The sequence below is a fragment of the Acromyrmex echinatior genome, chromosome 5, assembly GCF_024713525.1.
Source record: "Acromyrmex echinatior isolate Ae372 chromosome 5, ASM2471352v2, whole genome shotgun sequence".
NCBI classification, from domain to species: domain Eukaryota; kingdom Metazoa; phylum Arthropoda; class Insecta; order Hymenoptera; family Formicidae; genus Acromyrmex; species Acromyrmex echinatior.
Genome location: NC_141856.1, coordinates 6,821,248 through 6,843,067, shown reverse-complemented (window position 1 = coordinate 6,843,067; position 21,820 = coordinate 6,821,248). Strand labels below are relative to the sequence as shown.

Below are 21,820 nucleotides of genomic sequence, written 5' to 3'. Positions count from 1 at the left end.
AAATGTATGTTTATTACACAAATGTAATGTATAAAATAAAACGCTCAATATAAAATTTGTATTCTTACATCAAATACAAATAATATAAAAAGTTGAAGCAAGAAATTTCAAAAAGCTAGAGAATATTTAAATTACAGAAAATATCATTAAAAAATTATAATTTGGAATATACTAAACATAATCAGTTTCCTCTTAGTGATCTTCTTATAATTGGTAAGAAGAAATATATGCAGATGTAGCATGGCATACGATTATGACAATGCAGATTACAAAGTATAATACCTTACAGTATCAATTATATTATCAATTTCTAATTTTTTTGCTAATAATATATGATTAAAGTTATATAAATAGATTTGTTAAATCTCGTGTAAAATAGATTCGAAATATATAAACATCAATATTTATGTTCAATCAAGGAATCATACGTTCCTCTATAATTGATCTTTTATAAATACTTTTTTATAAATAGTTTCTGCAAACGCTTTTTTGCATTGCTTCTGTGCCATCTCTGATTAGTCACTAATATTCCGTACAGAGCGATTATGACAGAAACGAGAAGCAGAAAACAATCAACACTTAGTTCATCGCTGAATACGTGGACATTATACGAAATTGACAAGAAATAATGAAGTAACATGCAATCATTGAAAGGAAAAATTCGTTATAGATATTAATCGCTTAGTAAATTTACGTAAGCATTTGATGTAGAGGCACATTCAAACAAATTAACAGAAGACGAGAAGAAACACGTAAAATTCTATTGGGCTTGAGACTATTTTAAAAAGCGATTTAAACGCAACATGCAAAATATGTAAAAAACTTATTAGTTGCATAAGCGTTCTTAATTGCAGCATCGGAGAATTTTATTATATATCAAAATTTTAATATATATATAATGCCACATTAAGGCATCAACTTTTAATATTTAAATCTTGGTTTGTTTCTTGGTATGATTTTTTTGTTTTCGAGATATTACAATTTTAATGTAGATCTTTTCCCATTTAATATATGAAGGAGATATGTATTTTATTCTATTCTAATTCTATATTGTGTAGAAGTAATTTTATTTGTACTTACTAATTTATTTATAATACATATACAGTAAATGCAAAAAGTATTTGGACAAGGAAATTTTTTATAAGAAAATCTTATTTCTAAAAAATAAATAATTAAACAATAATTAGCAATTTCGCATAATGAATTCCGTTCTAACATACGAATTCCGTATTTCAGATTTTAAAAGATTAATTTTACGATAATTTTTAATTTTAACTTGTTTTTCAAATGATATATTTTCTGTAATTAATACTTTACTTTGGTATGTTTAATTTTGAGAAACATATAGTCTATTATATTCTTTATGAATAAGTTATTAATTATCCAGAAATTATCATCAATTATACGTCGAATCAACATCAAAGTGGTTATCCTATCGATATCGATTCGACATAAATTCGATGACTTATTTCTCATTAAATAATAATTACTTTTTCAAAATTAAACTTTTAAATAATATTTTCTCTGTATGAATATTTTTTGCTATACATAAAATCGAATCATATTAAATCAAAGAACAATATGGAAATGATAAAACACATTATGGCTATTTTTAAATCAATATCAATAAATGTGAAAAAAAATTGTACCGAATTGAAAGTGAACGTACTTTAATGCTGAATACTCTCGAAATAGTCGTTTTTGAACACTTGTAAATATAACTGTATAATGTAAAAGAGATTCAATCACAGAAAAATAAATACATTGAAATAACTTCGTTCGAATTTATTAAAAAAAAACTATGAATTTAATAAATATTAGTAACCAATTCCAAAAGAATGTATTTGATGTAATTTAAGAAGATGCAAATGGAAAAAAAACAAAGTTTATTATAGTTATTGACAATGAGAAAGATAACTCTAACTGTAACTTCGTTACAAACAATTAATTCCAGGAGGATGACCAGAGATCCGATTTATTTGAAACTTTCTTTAAGGCGTTTGAGGATATTCGGCTAGGTTTTCAGAGTGGTCGGAATGTACCCTTTTTGGTACGTATTTTAAGAGAAAACAAGAGAACCTATTATGCCCATAAAATACATATGATACGTTTCATTTAAAGTGTACAATGCTTTTGTATTTATCATTTAACTCTTATTTAACATTTGATTGATAGCAACGAGAATGAAGTGATTATCACGAACTTTTCTAACGTTAAATGGAATGTACTTATGGTAAGGTAATTGCATTAGATCATTATTATGTATCTGTGATCATTATGTATCTGTGATAAAATATTTGAGAAAGATTAAATATTATAAAAAACTTTAATTTTTTGCTAAATTTTTTACTAGATTCATGTTTTTATCGTTCTTTAGATTTTACAATTTACACTCCGTTTCTTCTATTTTTGAGGAGCACACATACATATACTGCACTCAAATTCAAGAATATATCCGTATGTTATGAGACACGATAGTGTCTCGGCGCTGCGATGAGACCGAGAATATGTGAAGTTAGTTTTCCTTTTTTTTAAAAATTATAATTTTTGTCATATGCATAATAGCTCCGTTGAGCACAGAAAGCAGTTTTGCAACTGTTATAAAATTCCTTAATACCATTGGTCTCAGGAAGCAGAAGTTAATGTAAAGGAGACATTCAGGTTCTGTAACTTCAAATATTCCTATCTTTTTATCTGTTGATTTTATATAAATGTAGCAAAAGAAACACTTGTCCAGAATCATAAAAACTACAATATTTCTAAAAACAAAGCAATTTAAAATTTATTTTTCCATACGAAATAGGTTCCTTTAGAAATTATTAGTTGCGGTGGGAAATCAATTTTAAGATATAAAATCAAGAAATGGAAAATTTACTATTTGAAAGTAACAAGTTACAGTTACTCGTGACCAAATAGAAAACGTCATAAGTTATGTCATTAATTAATGATTTAAAGTAATAATTCGTTATAATTACGTTATTTGAGAAAGTATTTTTCATTTATATACTATTCCGTTTATATATTTTTAAAAACGACGATGACCAATCACAGCAGACGGGTGTCTACAGGCTTTATAGTCTCAAGCGATATGAGTGGATCGTTTTCAATTGTGTGCAAAATATTGTATAATACTTCAAGTAAGTTGACCAAACGTTCGAATTTTTCGGATTTACCATTTTTTAAGGTGATCGGGAACATCCGGCTAGGTTTTCGAGTTTTAAATTGAGGAAATACTTCCATTTACTATGTAAAATCATAATTCAGGTATTTGTTTTAGATAATATTTTAACGGGTTTTTTCCTTATATCTCAAAAACTCTTCAAAATGTCAAGAAATGTTTTATACAATGATTTTATAGTAAAACTATTCGTATGTATTTCCACTGACAATAATATTTTTTCAGAATAATTACATGCTTTTCCCAATTTTAATCCTTAAAATATTCATTGGGTCACGTGGATTTTGGTTGATTCAAAGGCATGACTATATTATATTTCTCTGTAGGATATGATCTAATAAGAATTGGGGCGTAGATTTAAAATTATGAAATTTGAATAATACATTAATTATACGATTTTAAGACAAAATAGAATTACATACTAGCAAGCACGCACGAACGCACGCACGCACGCGTGATAAATAGATTCGAAATTTATAAACATCAATATTTATGTATATGAAAACATTCCGGCAAGGAATCATGTGTACGTACCTCTGTAACCTTTTACAAACAATTTCTGCGAACGCTTTTTAGCATCATTTCTGTGCCATCACTGATTAGTTACTAATGTCCGAACGGAGCGGTTATAATGGCAGAACGAGAAGTAGGAGATAATTTAAACAGGGATACAAATCTAAGGAAAGAAAGACATCAAGAAGGTCCATCTGGATCATTAAACTTATCTGATTATAAATTGCACGAACGTGCAGAAGAAACAGAAACGCATAATGAGTAACTATAATTGCTTTGCATTAGTAACAATTCATATAAATAGATTTTAATTAAACTTTAAACTTTCTATGCAAATATAATCTACTACAAGAAACATTCATTTATTGCTTCATTAATCACATTTGTAATATGTATAGCCAATCAAAAATTATTTTTTCAGGGATGCAGCAGACAATGTAATCCCAGTTCGTCGCTGGATACGTGGACATTACACAAAAACGAATATTAATGAAGCAACATGCAACCACTGTAATGATCAATATCTTATAGATATTTGGCACTTAAATATTTTACATTTACATTTGACAGCAATACATCCGGACAAATTAACAGAAGAAGAGAAGAAAGAAGTGAAATTCCATTGGGCTTGGGACTATTTTACTTTAAAAGGCGATGTATGGGCAAAATGCAATATATGTAAAAGAATTATTAATTGCAAAACCGTATCTAATTTAACACAACACTTAAAAAAAGTTCACAAGTAAGTGTACTCCAACTATACAGACCATTGATAAACGTACAAAAGAATATAAAATTGATTGAAATAAAATTAGTAATATTAACTAAAGAAAATGTAACGGAGACTAAAGTAGACAATTAATGGAAAAATGTATCATACATGTGTGTCAGCAAATACGATATAAAGACGTACAAATTTGTATCATTCGTACATATACTTATATTTTATAGTTTTATTGATTATAAAATATATTCCCGAATTTAAATTTACAATCACTACGTAAAAGAACAAAAACTAAATAATATTCGATATAATAACGAAACTAGTAATATTCGCTCATTTAAATTTTTCGTGGGAATGATTAGATTAATAGATTACGTGTGAATCTAGTTGAATGGTACATTTTTTACATCTTCAAAATGTTTGGATAGTAAGATTCTTAAAACTGATACTTTAACCATAGTGGAGTGAAAAACATAATTGAAAATGATACTTCTATTTCATTGTTACCGCTTTTTAAATGATTCCTTACATAAATGTAGGATATTTGGTCCAAGTCCAGATAGCGCAATAAATAACGAAAGCAGTTTACAAAGCGATGCAAACAGTGATATATCTCTAAAAAAAAAAAAACATCTAGAAGGTCCATCTAACTCATTAAACTTATCTAATTATCAATTACAGGAATGTATAGAAGAAACAGGAACACTTGAGTAACTATAATTGGTTTACATTAGTTGCAATTCATATAAATAGATTTAATTTAAACTTTATATTTTCTATGCAAATATAATCTATCTACTACAAGAAACATTCATTTAATGTTTCATTAAACACTCTCGTAATATGTATAGCCAAGCAGAAATTATTTTTTCAGTAATGCATCAGACAATGTAATCCCAGTTCGTCGCTGGATACGTAGACATTACACAAAATTAACGAATATTGATGAAGCAACATGCAACCATTGTAATGATAAATATATTATATATATTAGGCAATTACATATTTTACATTTGCATTTGAGAGAAATACATCCGGACAAATTAACAGAAGAAGAGAAGAAAGAAGTGAAATTCCATTGGGCTTGGGACTATTATACTTTAAAAGACGATGTAAGGGCAACATGCAATATATGTAAAAAAATTATTTATTGCAATTTCGTATCTAATTTAACGCAACACTTAAAAAAAGTTCACAAGTAAGTGTACTCCAACTATAAAATCATTGATAAACGTACAAAAGAATATAAAATTGATTGAAATAAAATTAGTAATATTACCTAAAGAAAATGTAACGGAGTCTAAGATGGACAATTAATGGGAAAATGTATCATACATGTGTGTCAGCAAATACGATATAAAGACGTACAAATTTGTATCATTCATACATATATTATACTTATATTTTATAGTTTTATTGATTATAAAATATATCCTCGAATTTAAATTTACAATTACCACGTATAAAAACAAAAACTAAGTAATATTCGATATAATAAGAAAACTAGTAATATTCGACCTTTTAAATTTTTTCCGGGAATGATTAGATTAATAGATTAGATGTGAATCTAGTCGAATGATACATTCTTTACAGCTTCAAAATGTTTGGATAGTATGATTCTTAAAACTGATACTTTAACCATAGTGGACATAATTAAAAACAATACTTCCATTGCATTTTTACCGCTTTTTAAATGATTCCTTACATAAATGTAGGATATTTGGTCCAAGTCCAGATAGCGCAATAAATAACGAAAGCAGTTTACAAAGCGATGCAAACAGGGACATATCTCTAAAAAAAGAAAAACATCTAGAAGGTCCATCTAACTCATCAAACTTATCTAATTATCAATTACAGGAATGTACAGAAGAAACAGGAACACTTAATGAGTAACTAATATTGCTTTACATTAGTTGTAATTCATATAAATAGATTTTATTTAAACTTTAAACTTTCTATGCAAATATTATCTATCTGCTACGAGAAACATTCATTTATTGTTTCATTAATCACTTTCGTAATATGTATAGCCAAGCAGAAATTATTTTTTCAGGGATGCATCAGACAATGTAATCCCAGTTCGTTGCTGGATACGTGGACATTACACAAAATTAACGAATATTGATGAAGTAACATGCAACCATTGTAATGATAAATACATTATACATATTAGGCACTTACATATTTTACATTTCCATTTGAGAGCAATACATCCGGACAAATTAACAGAAGAAGAGAAGAATGAAGTGAAATTCCATTGGACTTGGGACTATTTTACTTTAAAAGACGATGTAAGGGCAACATGCAATATATGTAAAAAAATTATTAAATGCAAAGACGTATCTCGATTAAGACAACACTTAAGTCACATTCACAAGTAAGTGTACTTCAACTATACAAACCATTGATAAACGTACAGAAGAATATAAAATTGATTGAAATAAAATTAGTAATATTAACTAAAGAAAATGTAACGGATACTAAGGTAGACAATTAATGGAAAAATGTATGTCATACATGTGTGTCAGCAAATACGATATAAAGACGTACAAATTTGTATCATTCGTACATATACTTATATTTTTTAGTTTTATTGAGTATAAAATGTATCCCCGAATTTAAATTTACAATCACCACGTATAAAAACAAAAACTAAGTAATATTCGATATAATAAGAAAATTAGTAATATGCGACCATTAAATTTTTCCTGGGAATGATTAGATTAATAGATTAGATGTGAATCTAGTTGAATGGTAAATTCTCTACAGCTTCAAAATGTTTGGATAGTAAGATTCTTAAAACTGATACTTTAACCATAGTGGAGTGAAAAACATAATTGAAAATGATACTTCTATTTCATTTTTTCCGGTTTTTAAATGATTCCTTACATAAATGCAGGATATTTGGTCCAAGTCCAGATAGCGCAATAAATAACGAAAGCAGTTTATAAAGCGATGCAAACAGGGATATATCTCTAAAAAAAGAAAAACATCAAGAAGGTCCATCTAACTCATCAAACTTATCTAATTATCCATTACAGGAATGTACAGAAGAAACAGGAACACTTAATGAGTAACTATAATTGCTTTGCATTAGTTGCAATTCATTTAAATAAATTTTATAAATTAAAGTTTAAACTTTCTATGGAAAAATATAATCTATCTACTACGTAACAGAAGGAGAGAAAGAAGAAGTGAATTTCATTGGGTTAGGACTATTTACATTAAAAGGACAGAGGCAACGTGCAAATATGTAAAAAATTAATTAGTCACTATTGTAACTGACTTAAAAGGAACGATTCACATAGTATAATATCACCTTGTAATACTAAAGATTAATAATTTACGCTCTGTGTATAATATGTCGTTTAATGCATTATATGAACATGTTTATCCTTATGTGATACATATAAGAACAAATTGTCATCGAAGTACTTATTATGTAGTTTTGATGTGCCTATAAAAATACCGCATCGATTTATTTTACAGGTTGATAAGAAATCTTAAAGCAAATCTAAACGCAGTTTACATCTGTGTTCTGAATCATAATTTTTGTTTAACTATATACTTTTTCGCTCATTTTACAGATTCGAAAAATCCTTTCCAATGGTAAAAATTAAAATGATACTCATTTCATTACGTTTTAATGTCTACTAATGAGGAATTGTTCCAGAACATTCATTTATTGTTTCATTAATCATTTTTGTAATATGTATAGCCAGTCAGAAATTATTTTTTCAAGGAATCAGCAAACAATTTGATCTCATTCGCTGAATACGTGGACATTACACCAAATTAACAAGTTGTAATAAAGCAACATGCATTTAATGAGAAATTTATTATGTGTACCTATTAGTTCCTAAAAACTTTACAAGATCTTGGCAGATGCACATCCAGATAATGTAACAGAAGGAGAGAAAGAAGAAGTTGAATTTCATTGCGTTTAGGACTATTTTACAGTAAAAAGTGGGACAGAGACAACGTGCAAATAAATGTAAATTAACAATTAGGTACATATGTGCAATTGATTTAAAAGGACACGAATTCACAAGTAAATATGCTCCTTGTATACTAAAGATTAATAATTTTATCGCGGGCCTCTGTGTATTATTTTTTTATCATTATTATTAATCATTGTTTTTATCCTTATGTGTTAAATAAGAACAAAATGGTATGCGAAGATACTTAGATGGTGTTTTTGAATGTCGCCTATAAGAAAAACCGCATCGTTTGTTTGTAAGGTTTGATTAAGAAGATCCTAAAGCAAATCCTAAAGCCAGTTTAGCATCTGTGTTACTAATCATAATTTTTGTTTAATAATTACTTTTTCTCTCTTTTACAGATTCGAAAATCCTTTTCCAGGATTAAAGTATACGCATTAATACGTGTATGTGAAGTGAAGTTTCCTAGAACGATAAAAAATTTTGAAATTGAAATTTTAAGAAAAATTTTTGTTTTTTTGAGAATAAATTTCCAGCTCACAGACACGTATTGATGTGTACTTATATACGTATTGATGTATACTTTAATCATGGAAAAAGATTATTGAATCTTTAAAAGGGGAAAAAAATAATAATTATACAAAAAATGCGATTTTAATTTTGGAAAATTTTTTTTATTAGGTCTTTGATCACAATTTCGCAAACTCAGGATTATTTGTGCATGTCATACGTTTTCCGCGAAAGTTATTTACCTACAGAATTTCTGCAATAAGAGAATTATAACTTGAGTTGACAGCTGTGAGAGCTGATATAAAGTGAACTGTTAAATTTTTCCCCAATTTTCGTGTCAATTTAGTGTGACTAGTGCTTTTTTTCTCATACTTTAATTCTGTAAAAGGATTTGATGATCTAAAAAGCCAATTTGGAGGAATGGGCAATTTGCAAATTGTCTGTAATTCTTGTTGGTTTAGGATCCCTTTAATAGTTGCAACTTAATTATATATAATAATTTAAAAAACTACTTTAAAGTAATTTTTTAAATTATTATATATAATTAACTAATGCTGAGCTATAACCGTACGCTTGTCTGGATATTTTATAGTTATAAAGACATTTCTGAATAACGTTACATAGGTTTATGAACACTATCATGTTTATCATTATCCTTAAGTATCGTTTTTAACTCGAGCATATTCATGCACTGAAAAAAAATATAGTTAAATTTAATAAATATTTAGTTTAATACTGCCAATTAAACACTTACAGTAAGTGAATATTTGTTCAATAAAAAATATGATTGTTAAATTAAATTAATATTTCTTGTATCAAATATATATATCATTATATTTAATAAATATTTAGTTGGCAGTATTCAATAAAATATTTATTAAAATTGACGTAACACTTAAAAATCATTTTATCTTTATTTTTTGCCAAATGTTAAACGAACACCAATAATATTCATCAGCATTGTCAGCATGAATTGGACTATGGTCTAGGATTTTTTGTACAAGGAAAGATTCAGTACAAATTTCACGACGCGAATTGGCCCGTATTCAGTCTATCTTGCAGTTAAGACTATCTTAAGTACATTCTTAAGATATCATAAATCAATCTGAGGACTGTACTAGCATCTTAAGACATTTTTAAGACAGTTTTAAAATAAAAACGGACTATGAATACCGTTCCATGTTTAGCGTTTCACAGTTGGTAGCTTATTCCTTATGAACAATCCATAAACGGAGAGGACAGAGATTTAGAAAGAGACACTGTCCAATACACACATCACGTTATCCCTTTCACCATGTTTGAAAACCAAATTCTACTAACTAACGTAGTAATATCAAGAGTTAAATTGCTAATCAATTTATTCGTGATATCACTGCGTTAGTTTAATAGAGTTATCGTTTCAAGACCGATCATTTCGACGTCAATCGTAAAGGTCTATATACGTAGTATACATGATATAGAAATACATGATATAGAAGTAATTACAGATTTATTCAAGCACTTCAGATCCAGCTAAGTTCATAAAAGGCATTTATCTCTATTGCTTGTGTTCTCACATTTATGGTTAAATGATACGATTCAATATTTGATATGAAATCTTTTCTTATATTTTTTTAAGTTTTCTATAATCTATCTTTATTTTTTGTAGAATAACGTAGAATATTTTTCGCCAAAAAATTTTTATAAAGATAATACGTTTAAATCCAATAGTTTATAAAAGTAATACATGTCGTAATTGTGTGTCCTATAACCGTGTAATATAATTATAATAATTAAATGCAAAATATTTTATCAAATTTTTGTCATTATCTGTATCTCAACAGAGCTTCATATCGAGCACTTCAATTTCATTGGATCATATTGCGGAGAGCCTTTTTCATAAATATTCGGCAGAATCTGTAAAATTACCTAATTCAGTTGACGATTTATCTTCTAATGAAATTTTGGACCTCCTTAGACGAGATTAATTTATGTCATTATGTATAAAGCAAGTATGTAAATTGACGATTGAATTAAACATTTCAAAACTGAATAAATATTGCGTTTAAATTTTTCTTATTTTTGCAAATCTCAAATTTTATTTCACTCGTATATCATTATATAACATATTATTTTGAGCGTTTTCCTAACATTGTACTTTTGAAAAAGAATTTTATACCGAAATTTTATTAATGCCACACTAATGCATCAACTTTTAATATTAAAATTTATCTTTGTTTATTTATAATATATCTTTGTATAATTTTTAGTTTTCGAGATATTATAATTTTAATGTAGATATTTTCCCATATAATATATGAAGAAGATATGTATTTTATTCTGTTTTAGTTGTATATTGTATAGAAGTAATATTATTTGTACTTATTAATTTATTTATTATACATACACAATAAGTGCAAAAAATATTTGGACAAAGAAATTTGTTATAATAAAGACTTATTAGTAAAAAATAAATAATTTAACACTAATTAGCAATTTCGCATAATGAATACGTTCTGTTCTAACATAAATAAACTCCGTATTTCTGATTTTGGAAGTTTAATTCTTTGACTGTACGAATATTTTTTGAGCATCCAAACAATACAATTTTTAATTTTCACTTGTTTCTCAAATGGTATTTATATATTTTCTATAATTAATACATCTTTTTGAAATGTTTAATTTTGAATAACAGTCTATTTTATTCTTTATGAATAAATTGTTAATAATTCAGGAATTATCGTTAATTATATGTCGAATCGACGTCGAAGTGATTGAGATCATCGTATCGATATCTATTCGACATGAATTCCATGATTTATTTTTCGTTGGATAATATTTACTTTTTAAAATTAAGCTTTTTAAAAAATATTTTCTCTGTACGAATATTTTTTGTATCCGCTATATATATAATCGAATTGTATTAAATCAAAGAGCAATGTGGAATTGACAAAATACATTATGGTTATTTTTAAATTAACATCATTTGAAAAAATATTGTACCGAATTGAAAGTGAATGAACTTTAATGCTGAATCCTCTCGAAATAGTCGTTTTTGCACACTTGGATGTAAATATAACTTTATAATGTAAAAGAAGTTCTATCACAGAAAAATAAATACATTGAAATAACTTCGTTCGAATTTATTAAAAAAAAAGTATGAATTTAATAAATATTAGTAACCAATTCCAAAAGAATGTATTTGATGTAATTTAAGAAGATGCAAATGGAAAAAAAACGAAGTCTGTTATAGTTACTGACAATGAGAAAGATAACTCTAACTGTAACTTCGTTACAAACAATTAGTTCCAGTAGGATGACCAGAGATCCGATTTATTTGAAACTTTCTTTAAGGCGTTTGAGGATATTCGGCTAGGTTTTCAGAGTGGTCGGAATGTACTCCTTTTGGTACGTATTTTAAGAGAAAACAAGAGAACCTATTATGCCCATGAAATACATATGATACGTTTCATTTAAAGTGTACAATGCTTTTGTATTTATCATTTAACTCTTATTTAACATTTGATTGATAGCAACGAGAATGAAGTGATTATCACGAACGTTTCTAACGTTAAATGGAATGTACTTATGGTAAGGTAATTGCATTAGATCATTATTATGTATCTGTGATCATTATGTATCTGTGATAAAATATTTGAGAAAGATTAAATATTATAAAAAACTTTAATTTTTTGCTAAATTTTTTACTAGATTCATGTTTTTATCGTTCTTTAGATTTTACAATTTACACTCCGTTTCTTCTATTTTTGAGGAGCACACATACATATACTGCACTCAAATTCAAGAATATATCCGTATGTTATGAGACACGATAGTGTCTCGGCGCTGCGATGAGACCGAGAATATGTGAAGTTAGTTTTCCTTTTTTTTAAAAATTATAATTTTTGTCATATGCATAATAGCTCCGTTGAGCACAGAAAGCAGTTTTGCAACTGTTATAAAATTCCTTAATACCATTGGTCTCAGGAAGCAGAAGTTAATGTAAAGGAGACATTCAGGTTCTGTAACTTCAAATATTCCTATCTTTTTATCTGTTGATTTTATATAAATGTGGCAAAAGGAACACTTGTCCAGAATCATAAAATCTACAATATTTCTAAAAACAAAGCAATTTAAAATTTATTTTTCCATACGAAACAGGTTCCTTTAGAAATTATTAGTTGCGGTGGGAAATCAATTTTAAGGTATAATATCAAGAAATGGAAAATTTACTATTTGAAAGTAACAAGTTACAGTTTCTCATGACCAAATAGAAAACGTAATAAGTTACGTCATTAATTAATGATTTATTAAAGTAATAATTCGTTATAATTACGTTATTTGAGAAAGTATTTTTCATTTATATATTATTTCGTTTATATATTTTTATAAACGACGATGTCCAATCACAGCAGACGGGTGTCTATAGGCTTTATAGTCTCAGCGATATGAGTGGATCGTTTTCAATTGTGTGCAAAGTATTGTATAATACTTCAAGTAGGTTGACCAAACGTCCGAATTTTACGGATTTACCATTTTTTAAGGCGATCGGGAACATCCGGCTAGGTTTTCGAGTTTTAAATTAAGGAAATACGTCTATTTACTATGTAAAATCATAAGGCAGATATTTGTTTTAGAAAATATTTTAACGGGTTTTTTCCTCTCAAAAACTCTTCAAGATGTCAAGAAATGTTTTATACAATGATATTATAATAAAACTATTCGTATTTATTCCGACTGACAATAATATTTTTCAAGAATAATTACATGCTTTTCCCAATTTTAATCCTTAAAATATTCATTGAGTCACGTGGGTTTTGGTTGATTCAAAGGCATGACTCTATTGTATTTCTCTCAAGAATTTGATCTAATAAGAATTGGGACGTTGATTTAAAATTATGAATTTTGAGGAGTACATTAATTATGTGATTTTAAGACAAAATAGAATTACATACATACAAGCAAGCACGCACGCACGCACGCACGCAAAAACGCACGCGTGATAAATAGATTCGAAATTTATAAACATCAATATTTATGTATATGAAAACATTCCTGCAAGGAATCATGTGTACGTACCTCTGTAACCTTTTACAAACAATTTCTGCGAACGCTTTTTAGCATCATTTCTGTGCCATCTTTGATTAGTTACTAATGTCCGTACGGAGCGGTTATAATGGCAAAACGAGAAGTAGGAGATAATTTAAACAGGGATACAGATCTAAGGAAAGAAAGACATCAAGAAGGTCCATCTGGATCATTAAACTTATCTGATTATAAATTACACGAACGTGCAGAAGAAACAGAAACGCATAATGAGTAACTATAATTGCTTTGCATTAGTAACAATTCATATAAAAATAGATTTTATTTAAACATTAAACTTTCTATGCAAATATAATTTATCTACTACGAGAAACATATATTTATTGTTTCATTAATCACATTTGTAATATGTATTGCCAATCAAAAATTATTTTTTCAGGGATGCAGCAGACCATGTAATCCCAGTTCGTCGTTGGATACGTGGACATTACACAAAATTAACGAATGATGAAATAATATGCAACCATTGTAATGATAAATATATTACAGATATTAGGCATTTACATATTTTACATTTCCATTTGAGAGCAATACATCCGGACAAATTAACAGAAGAAGAGAAGAAAGAAGTGAAATTCCATTGGGCTTGGGACTATTTTACTTTAAAAGGCGATGTATGGGCAATATGCAATATATGTAAAAGAATTTTTTATTCCAAAACCGTATCTAATTTAACACAACACTTAAAAAGAATTCACAAGTAAGTGTACTCCAACTATACAAACCATTGATAAACGTACAAAAGAATATAAAATTGATGGAAATAAAATTAGTAATAGTAACTAAAGAAAATGTAACGGAGATTAAGGTAGACAATTAATGGAAAAATGTATCATACATGTGTGTCAGCAAATACGATATAAAGACGTACAAATTGGTATCATTCGTACATATACTTATATTTTATAGGTTTATTGATTATAAAATATATTCCCGAATTTAAATTTACAATCACTACGTAAAGGAACAAAAACTAAATAATATTCGATATAATAACGAAACTAGTAATATTCGCTCATTTAAATTTTTCCTGGGAATGATTAGATTAATAGATTAGATGTGAATCTAGATGAATGGTACATTTTTTACAGCTTCAAAATGTTTGGATAGTAAGATTCGTAAAACTGATACTTTAACCATAGTGGAGTAAAAAACATAATTGAAAATGATACTTCTATTTCATTATTACCGCTTTTTAAATGATTCCTTACATAAATGTAGGATATTTGGTCCAAGTCCAGATAGCGCAATAAATAACGAAAGCAGCTTACAAAGCGATGCAAACAGGGATATATCTCTAAAAAAAGAAAAACATCCAGAAGGTCCATCTAACTCATCAAACTTCTCAAATTATCAATTACAGGAATGTATAGAAGAAACAGGAACACTTAAGTAACTATAATTGGTTTACATTAGTTGCAATTCATATAAATAGATTTTATTTAAACTTTATATTTTCTATGCAAATATAATCTACCTACTACAAGAAACATTCATTTAATGTTTCATTAATCACTTTCGTAATATGTATAGCCAAGCAGAAATTATTTTTTCAGTAATGCATCAGACAATGTAATCCCAGTTCGTCGCTGGATACGTGGACATTACACAAAATTAACGAATATTGATGAAGCAACATGCAACCATTGTAATGATAAATATATTATACATATTAGGCAATTACATATTTTACATTTGCATTTGACAGTAATACATCCGGACAAATTAACAGAAGATGAGAAGAAAGAAGTGAAATTCCATTGGGCTTGGGACTATTTTAATTTAAAAGGCGATGTATGGGCAAGATGCGATATATGTAAAAAAATTATTAATTGCCAAACCGTATATAATTTAACACGACACTTAAAATATGTTCACAAGTAAGTGTATTCCAACTATACAAACCATTGATAAAGAAGAATATAAAATTGATTGAAATAAAATTAGTAATATTACCTAAAGGAAATGTAACGGAATCTAAGATAGACAATTAATGGGAAAATGTATCATACCTGTGTGTCAGCAAATACGATATAAAGACGTACAAATTTGTATCATTCGTACATATACTTATATTTTATAGTTTTATTGATTATAAAATATATCCCGGAATTTAAATTTACAATCACCACGTAAAAATCAAAAACTAAGTAATATTCGATATAATAAGGAAACTAGTAATATTCGACCTTTTAAATTTTGCCTGGGAATGATTAGATTAATAGATTAGATGTGAATCTAGTTGAATAATACATTCTTTACAGCTTCAAAATGTTTGGATAGTATGATTCTTAAAACTGATACTTTAACCGTAGTGGACATAATTAAAAACAATACTTCTATTGCATTTTTACCGCTTTTTAAATGATTCCTTACGTAAATGTAGGATATTTGGTCCAAGTCCAGATAGCGCAATAAATAACGAAAGCAGTTTACAAAGCGATGCAAATAGGGATATATCTCTAAAAAAAGAAAAACATCTAGAAGGCCCATCTCACTCATCAAACTTATCTAATCAATTACAGGAATGTATAGAAGAAACAGGAACACTTAATGAGTAACTAATATTGCTTTACATTAATTCTAATTCATATAAATAGATTTTATTTAAACTTTAAACTTTCTATGTAAATATTATCTATCTGCTACGAGAAACATTCATTTATTGTTTCATTAATCACTTTCGTAATATGTATAGCCAAGCAGAAATTATTTTTTCAGGGATGCATCAGATAATGTAATCCCAGTTCGTCGCTGGATACGTGGACATTACACAAAATTAACGAATATTAATGAAGTAACATGCAACCATTGTAATGATAAATATATTATACATATTAGGCACTTACATATTTTATATTTCCATTTGAGAGCAATACATCCGGACAAATTAACAGAAGAAGAGAAAAAAGAAGTGAAATTCCATTGGACTTGGGACTATTTTACTTTAAAAGACGATGTAAGGGCAACATGCAATATATGTAAAAAAATTATTAAATGCAAAGACGTATCTCAATTAAGACAACACTTAAGTCACATTCACAAGTAAGTGTACTTCAACTATACAAACCATTGATAAACGTACAGAAGAATATAAAATTGATTGAAATAAAATTAGTAATATTAACTAAAGAAAATGTAACAGAGACTAAGGTAGACAATTAATGGAAAAATGTATGTCATACATGTGTGTCAGCAAATACGATATAAAGACGTACAAATTTGTATCATTCGTACATATACTTATATTTCATAGTTTATTGATTATAAAATATATCCCCGAATTTAAATTTACAATCACCACGTAAAAATCAAAAACTAAGTAATATTCGATATAATAAGAAAATTAGTAATATTCGACCATTAAATTTTTCCTGGGAATGATTAGATTAATACATTAGATGTGAATCTAGTTGAATGGTACATTCTCTACAGCTTCAAAATGTTTGGATAGTAAGATTCTTAAAACTGATACTTTAATAGTGGAGTAAAAAACATAATTGAAAATGATACTCCTATTTCATTATTACCGCTTTTTAAATGAAACCTTACATAAATGTAGGATATTTGGTCCAAGTCCAGATAGCGCAATAAATAACGAAAGCAGTTTACAAAGCGATGTAAACAGGGATATATCTCTAAAAACAGAAAAACATCTACAAGTAGAAGGTCCATCTAATTCATCAAACTTATCTAATTATCAATTACAGGAATGTACAGAAGAAACAGGAAAACTTAATGAGTAACTATAATTGCTTTGCATTAGTTGCAATTCATATAAATAAATTTTATAAATTAAACTTTAAACTTTCTATGGAAAAATATAATCTATCTACTACCAGAAACATTCGTGTATTGTTTCATTAATCATTTTTGTGATATTTATAGCCAGTCAGAAATTATTTTTTCAGGGAAGCAGCAATTTGATCCCAGTTCGTCGCTGGATACGTGGACATTATAAAAATTAATGAAAAATAATTATGACGAGGCCTCATGCAATCACTCTTAAATGATTCATTATTAGTTACAACACTCACGGCATATTTTATTTACTAAAGCATTTGGTTTACGATCACCCATAGAAATTAACAGAAAAAGAGAAGAAAGAAGTTACATCCTATTAGATTTGGGATCACTTTATCGCAAAATTCAATAGAGGCAATATGCAAACATTGTAAAATAACAGTTAGATATAATAAAAGGCACATTATCTTACTTTTAAATCACTTAAGAAAACAGAAGTAAGTATACTCCATGTACATATGTTAGAAATATTATAAAAAATGTGAAATATGTAAAATCGATTGTAGTGAAGTAATCTATATTAACTAAGTACATGAATATAACACAGACCAGCGTAATCATACATTGAAAAATGTATTTAACTTGCTTTCCACGCAAATCGCTCTTGTATTCTGCAGTTTTATTGAGTACAAAATCCATTTCGGAAATTTCAAATTTACTAATACCATGGAGGTAAAAAGTAACATTAGACAGTAGTACTTTTTATCGAAAAATGATCAGATTTGTAATATATTTGAATTTATTTGATTATTACAATCCTGATTTACAATAAAAATGATCGAATAATGAGATTTTAAAAAATGACGGTTTTTAATACTTCCATATAGTAGAATTAATGTGCATAATTGAGAATAATATATCTACGTCATTTTTAATCATTTTTTAAAAATCCTTATATCAATGTAGGATATTATCCCTTCAAAATTCTGATAGTGTAATAATTAATGAGAGCTGTTCAGATAGTGATATGGATAAAAACAATAACTTTGATAGAAGCAAAGCGTCAAAAAGCTCTAATTGAACAAATTTAAATAAATTTTCATGAATGTACGGAAGAAATAGGAGCACTTAACGAATAATTATAATTGCTTTGCATTCATTACAATACATATAAATAGATCTTTTGAATTTAATGAAATTTTCTATACAAATATATTTTATCTCTTATATATGTAGAACATCTTTTTATTGTTTCAATTGCCTTTATAATAAGATTTAGTAGATAATCGAAAATTATTTTTTCAAGTAAGCAGCAGACAATTTGATCTCATTCGCTGAATATGTGGACATTACACCAAATTAACAAGATATAATAAAGCAACATGCAGTCAATGTAATGAGAAATTTATTATGTGTACCTATTAGTTCCTTAAATACTTTATAAGCTCTTGGCAGATGCACATCCAGATAATATAACAAAAGGAGAGAAAAAAGAAGTTGAATTTCATTGGGTTTAGGAATATTTTACACTAAAAAATGGGACAGAGACAACGTGCAAATAAATGTAAATTAACAATTAGGTACATATGTGCAATTGATTTAAAAGGACACGTGATACGAATTCACAAATAAATATACTCCTTGTATATCAAAGATTAATAATTTTACCGCATGCTTCGGTGTATTATTTTTTTATCTTTATTGTTCTCAATCATTATTTTTATCCTTATGTGTTAAACGAGAACAATATAGTACGCGAATGTACTTGAATGGTCTTTTTGAACGTAGCCATAAAAAAAATCGCATAGTTTGTTGTAAGATTTGATTAAGGGGATCCTAAAGCAAATCTTAAAGCAAGTTTGGTATCTCTATTACTAATCATAATTTTTCTTTAACAATTACTTTTTTCCTCTTTTATAGATTCGAAAATTCTTTTCCAGGATTAAAGTATACGCATTAATATGTGTCTGTGAAGTAGAATTTCCTAGAAAGATGAAAAATTTTGAAATTGAAATTTTAAGAAAAATTTTGTGTCGTTCTCAGAACAAATTCCAGCTCACAGACACGTATTAATGTATATACTTTAATCATGGAAAATAATTTTTGAATCTGTAAAAGAAGAAAAATATAGTTGTTATACAAAAAATACGACTTTAATTTTGGAAAATTTTTTTTGTTAGATCTTTGATCACAATTTCGGAAACTCAGGATTATTTCTGCATGTGCTTCAAACGCTTCCGGGGAAGTTATTGTTTTAGTACGTACGACCTACAGAATTTCGATAAATATTCGGCAGAATATGTAAAATTATCTAATTCAGATGACGACTTATCTTTTAATGAAATTTTTGACCTCCTTAGACAAAATTATTTTACGTCATTATGTATAAAACAACGTATATTGACGATTGAATTGAACATTTCAAAACTGAATAAACATTGCGTTCAAATTTTTCTTGTTTTTGTAAATCTCAAATTTTATTTGACTGGTATAACATTATATATGACATTACTTTGAGCATTTTCATAACATTGTATCGTTGGAGAATTTTACACTAATGCATCAATTTAGTATTAAAATTTATCTTGGTTTGTCTCATTTGTAAAAAATAAATAATTAAACACTAATTAGCAATTTCGCATAATGAATACATTCTGTTATAATATAAACAAACGACAATTTTATATACTATGTATCCGTATTTTTATTTTAGAAATTTAATTCTTTGACTGTACGAATTCTTTTTGAGCATCCAAACAATGCAATTTTCAATTTTGTTTTTCAAGTGATATATTTTTTATAATTACATCTTCTTGGTACGTTTAATTTTGAAAAACATACAGTCAATTTTTATTCTTTATGAATAAGTTGTTAATTACCTAGAAATTATCGTCAATTATACGTTGAATCGACGTCAAAGTAGTCATCCTATCGATATGAATTTGACATAAATTCGTGACTTACTTCTCATGAAATAATATTTACTTTTTAAAATTAAGCTTTTTAAAAAATATTTTCTCTGTACGAATATTTTTTTTGCATCCGTTATATATAAAATCGAATCACATTGAATCAAAGAGCAATGTCGAATTGATAAAATACATTATGGCTATTTTTAAATTAATATCATTTGAAAAAAATTTGTACCGAATTGAAAGTGAATGGACTTTAATGCTAAATACTCTCGAAATAGTCGTTTTTGAACACTGGGATGTAAATATAATTCTATAATGTAAAAGAGATTCAATCACAGAAAAATAAATACATTGAAATAACTTCGTTCATATTGATTAGAAAAAAACCACGAATTAAGTAAATATTAGTAACCAATTGCAAAAGAATGTATTTGATGTAATTTAAGAAGATTTAAATGGAAAAAAAACGAAATTTGTTATAGTTACTGACAATGAGAAAGGTAACTAACTTCATTACAAACAGTATAACAAATAAGTTAGCTCCATTAGGATGACCAGATTTATTTGAAATCCGATTTATTTGAAATTTTCTTTAAGGCGTTCGAGGATATCCGGCTAGGTTTTCAGTGTGCCCGGAATGTACTCTTTTTGATACGTATTTTAAAAGAAAGAAAGAGAACCTATTATGCCCATGAAATATATATGGTACATTTCATTTAACGTGCACAATGCTTTTGTATTTCTCATTTAACTCTTATTTAACATTTGATTGATAGCAACGAGAATGAAATGATTATCACGAACGTTTCTAAAGTTAAATGGAATGTACTTATTATTACTAAAGTAATCACATTAGATCATTACTGTATCTGTGTTAAAATATTTAAGAAAATTAAATATTATTACAAAAAACTTTAATTTTTTGCTAAATTTTTTACTAGATTCATGTTTTTATCGTTCTTTAAATTTTACAATTTACATTCCTTTTCTTCTATTTTTGAGATGCACACAAACATATAAGGCACTCAAATTCAAGAATATATCCGTATGTTATGAGACACGATAGTGCTGCGACAAGACCGAGAATGTATGAAGCAAGTTTTCCTTTTTTTAAAAATTACAATTTTTGTCATATGCATAATGGCTCCGTTCAGCACAGAAAGCAGCTTTGCAACTGTTATAAAATTCTTCAATACCATTGGTCTTGTCA

The 21,820-nt window shown here is 27.4% G+C and overlaps 1 protein-coding gene across 1 annotated transcript; it reads left to right on the top strand.

Moving 5' to 3' along the window:
* The first annotated feature begins 368 nt into the window (after positions 1–368).
* LOC105149213 (uncharacterized) lies at positions 369–20,378 on the top strand. The gene is made up of 17 exons (XM_087406160.1): positions 369–3,952; positions 4,113–4,433; positions 4,955–5,125; positions 5,290–5,613; positions 6,131–6,304; positions 6,469–6,792; positions 7,457–7,488; positions 14,014–14,164; positions 14,331–14,651; positions 15,173–15,343; positions 15,508–15,831; positions 16,338–16,508; positions 16,673–16,996; positions 17,514–17,693; positions 17,863–18,192; positions 19,002–19,275; positions 19,876–20,378. The coding sequence occupies exons 1-15, from the start codon at positions 3,810–3,812 to the stop codon at positions 17,876–17,878; spliced, it is 3,147 nt and encodes a 1,048-aa protein (XP_087262286.1). The 5' UTR covers positions 369–3,809; the 3' UTR covers positions 17,879–18,192; positions 19,002–19,275; positions 19,876–20,378.
* Positions 20,379–21,820: the final 1,442 nt, after the last annotated feature.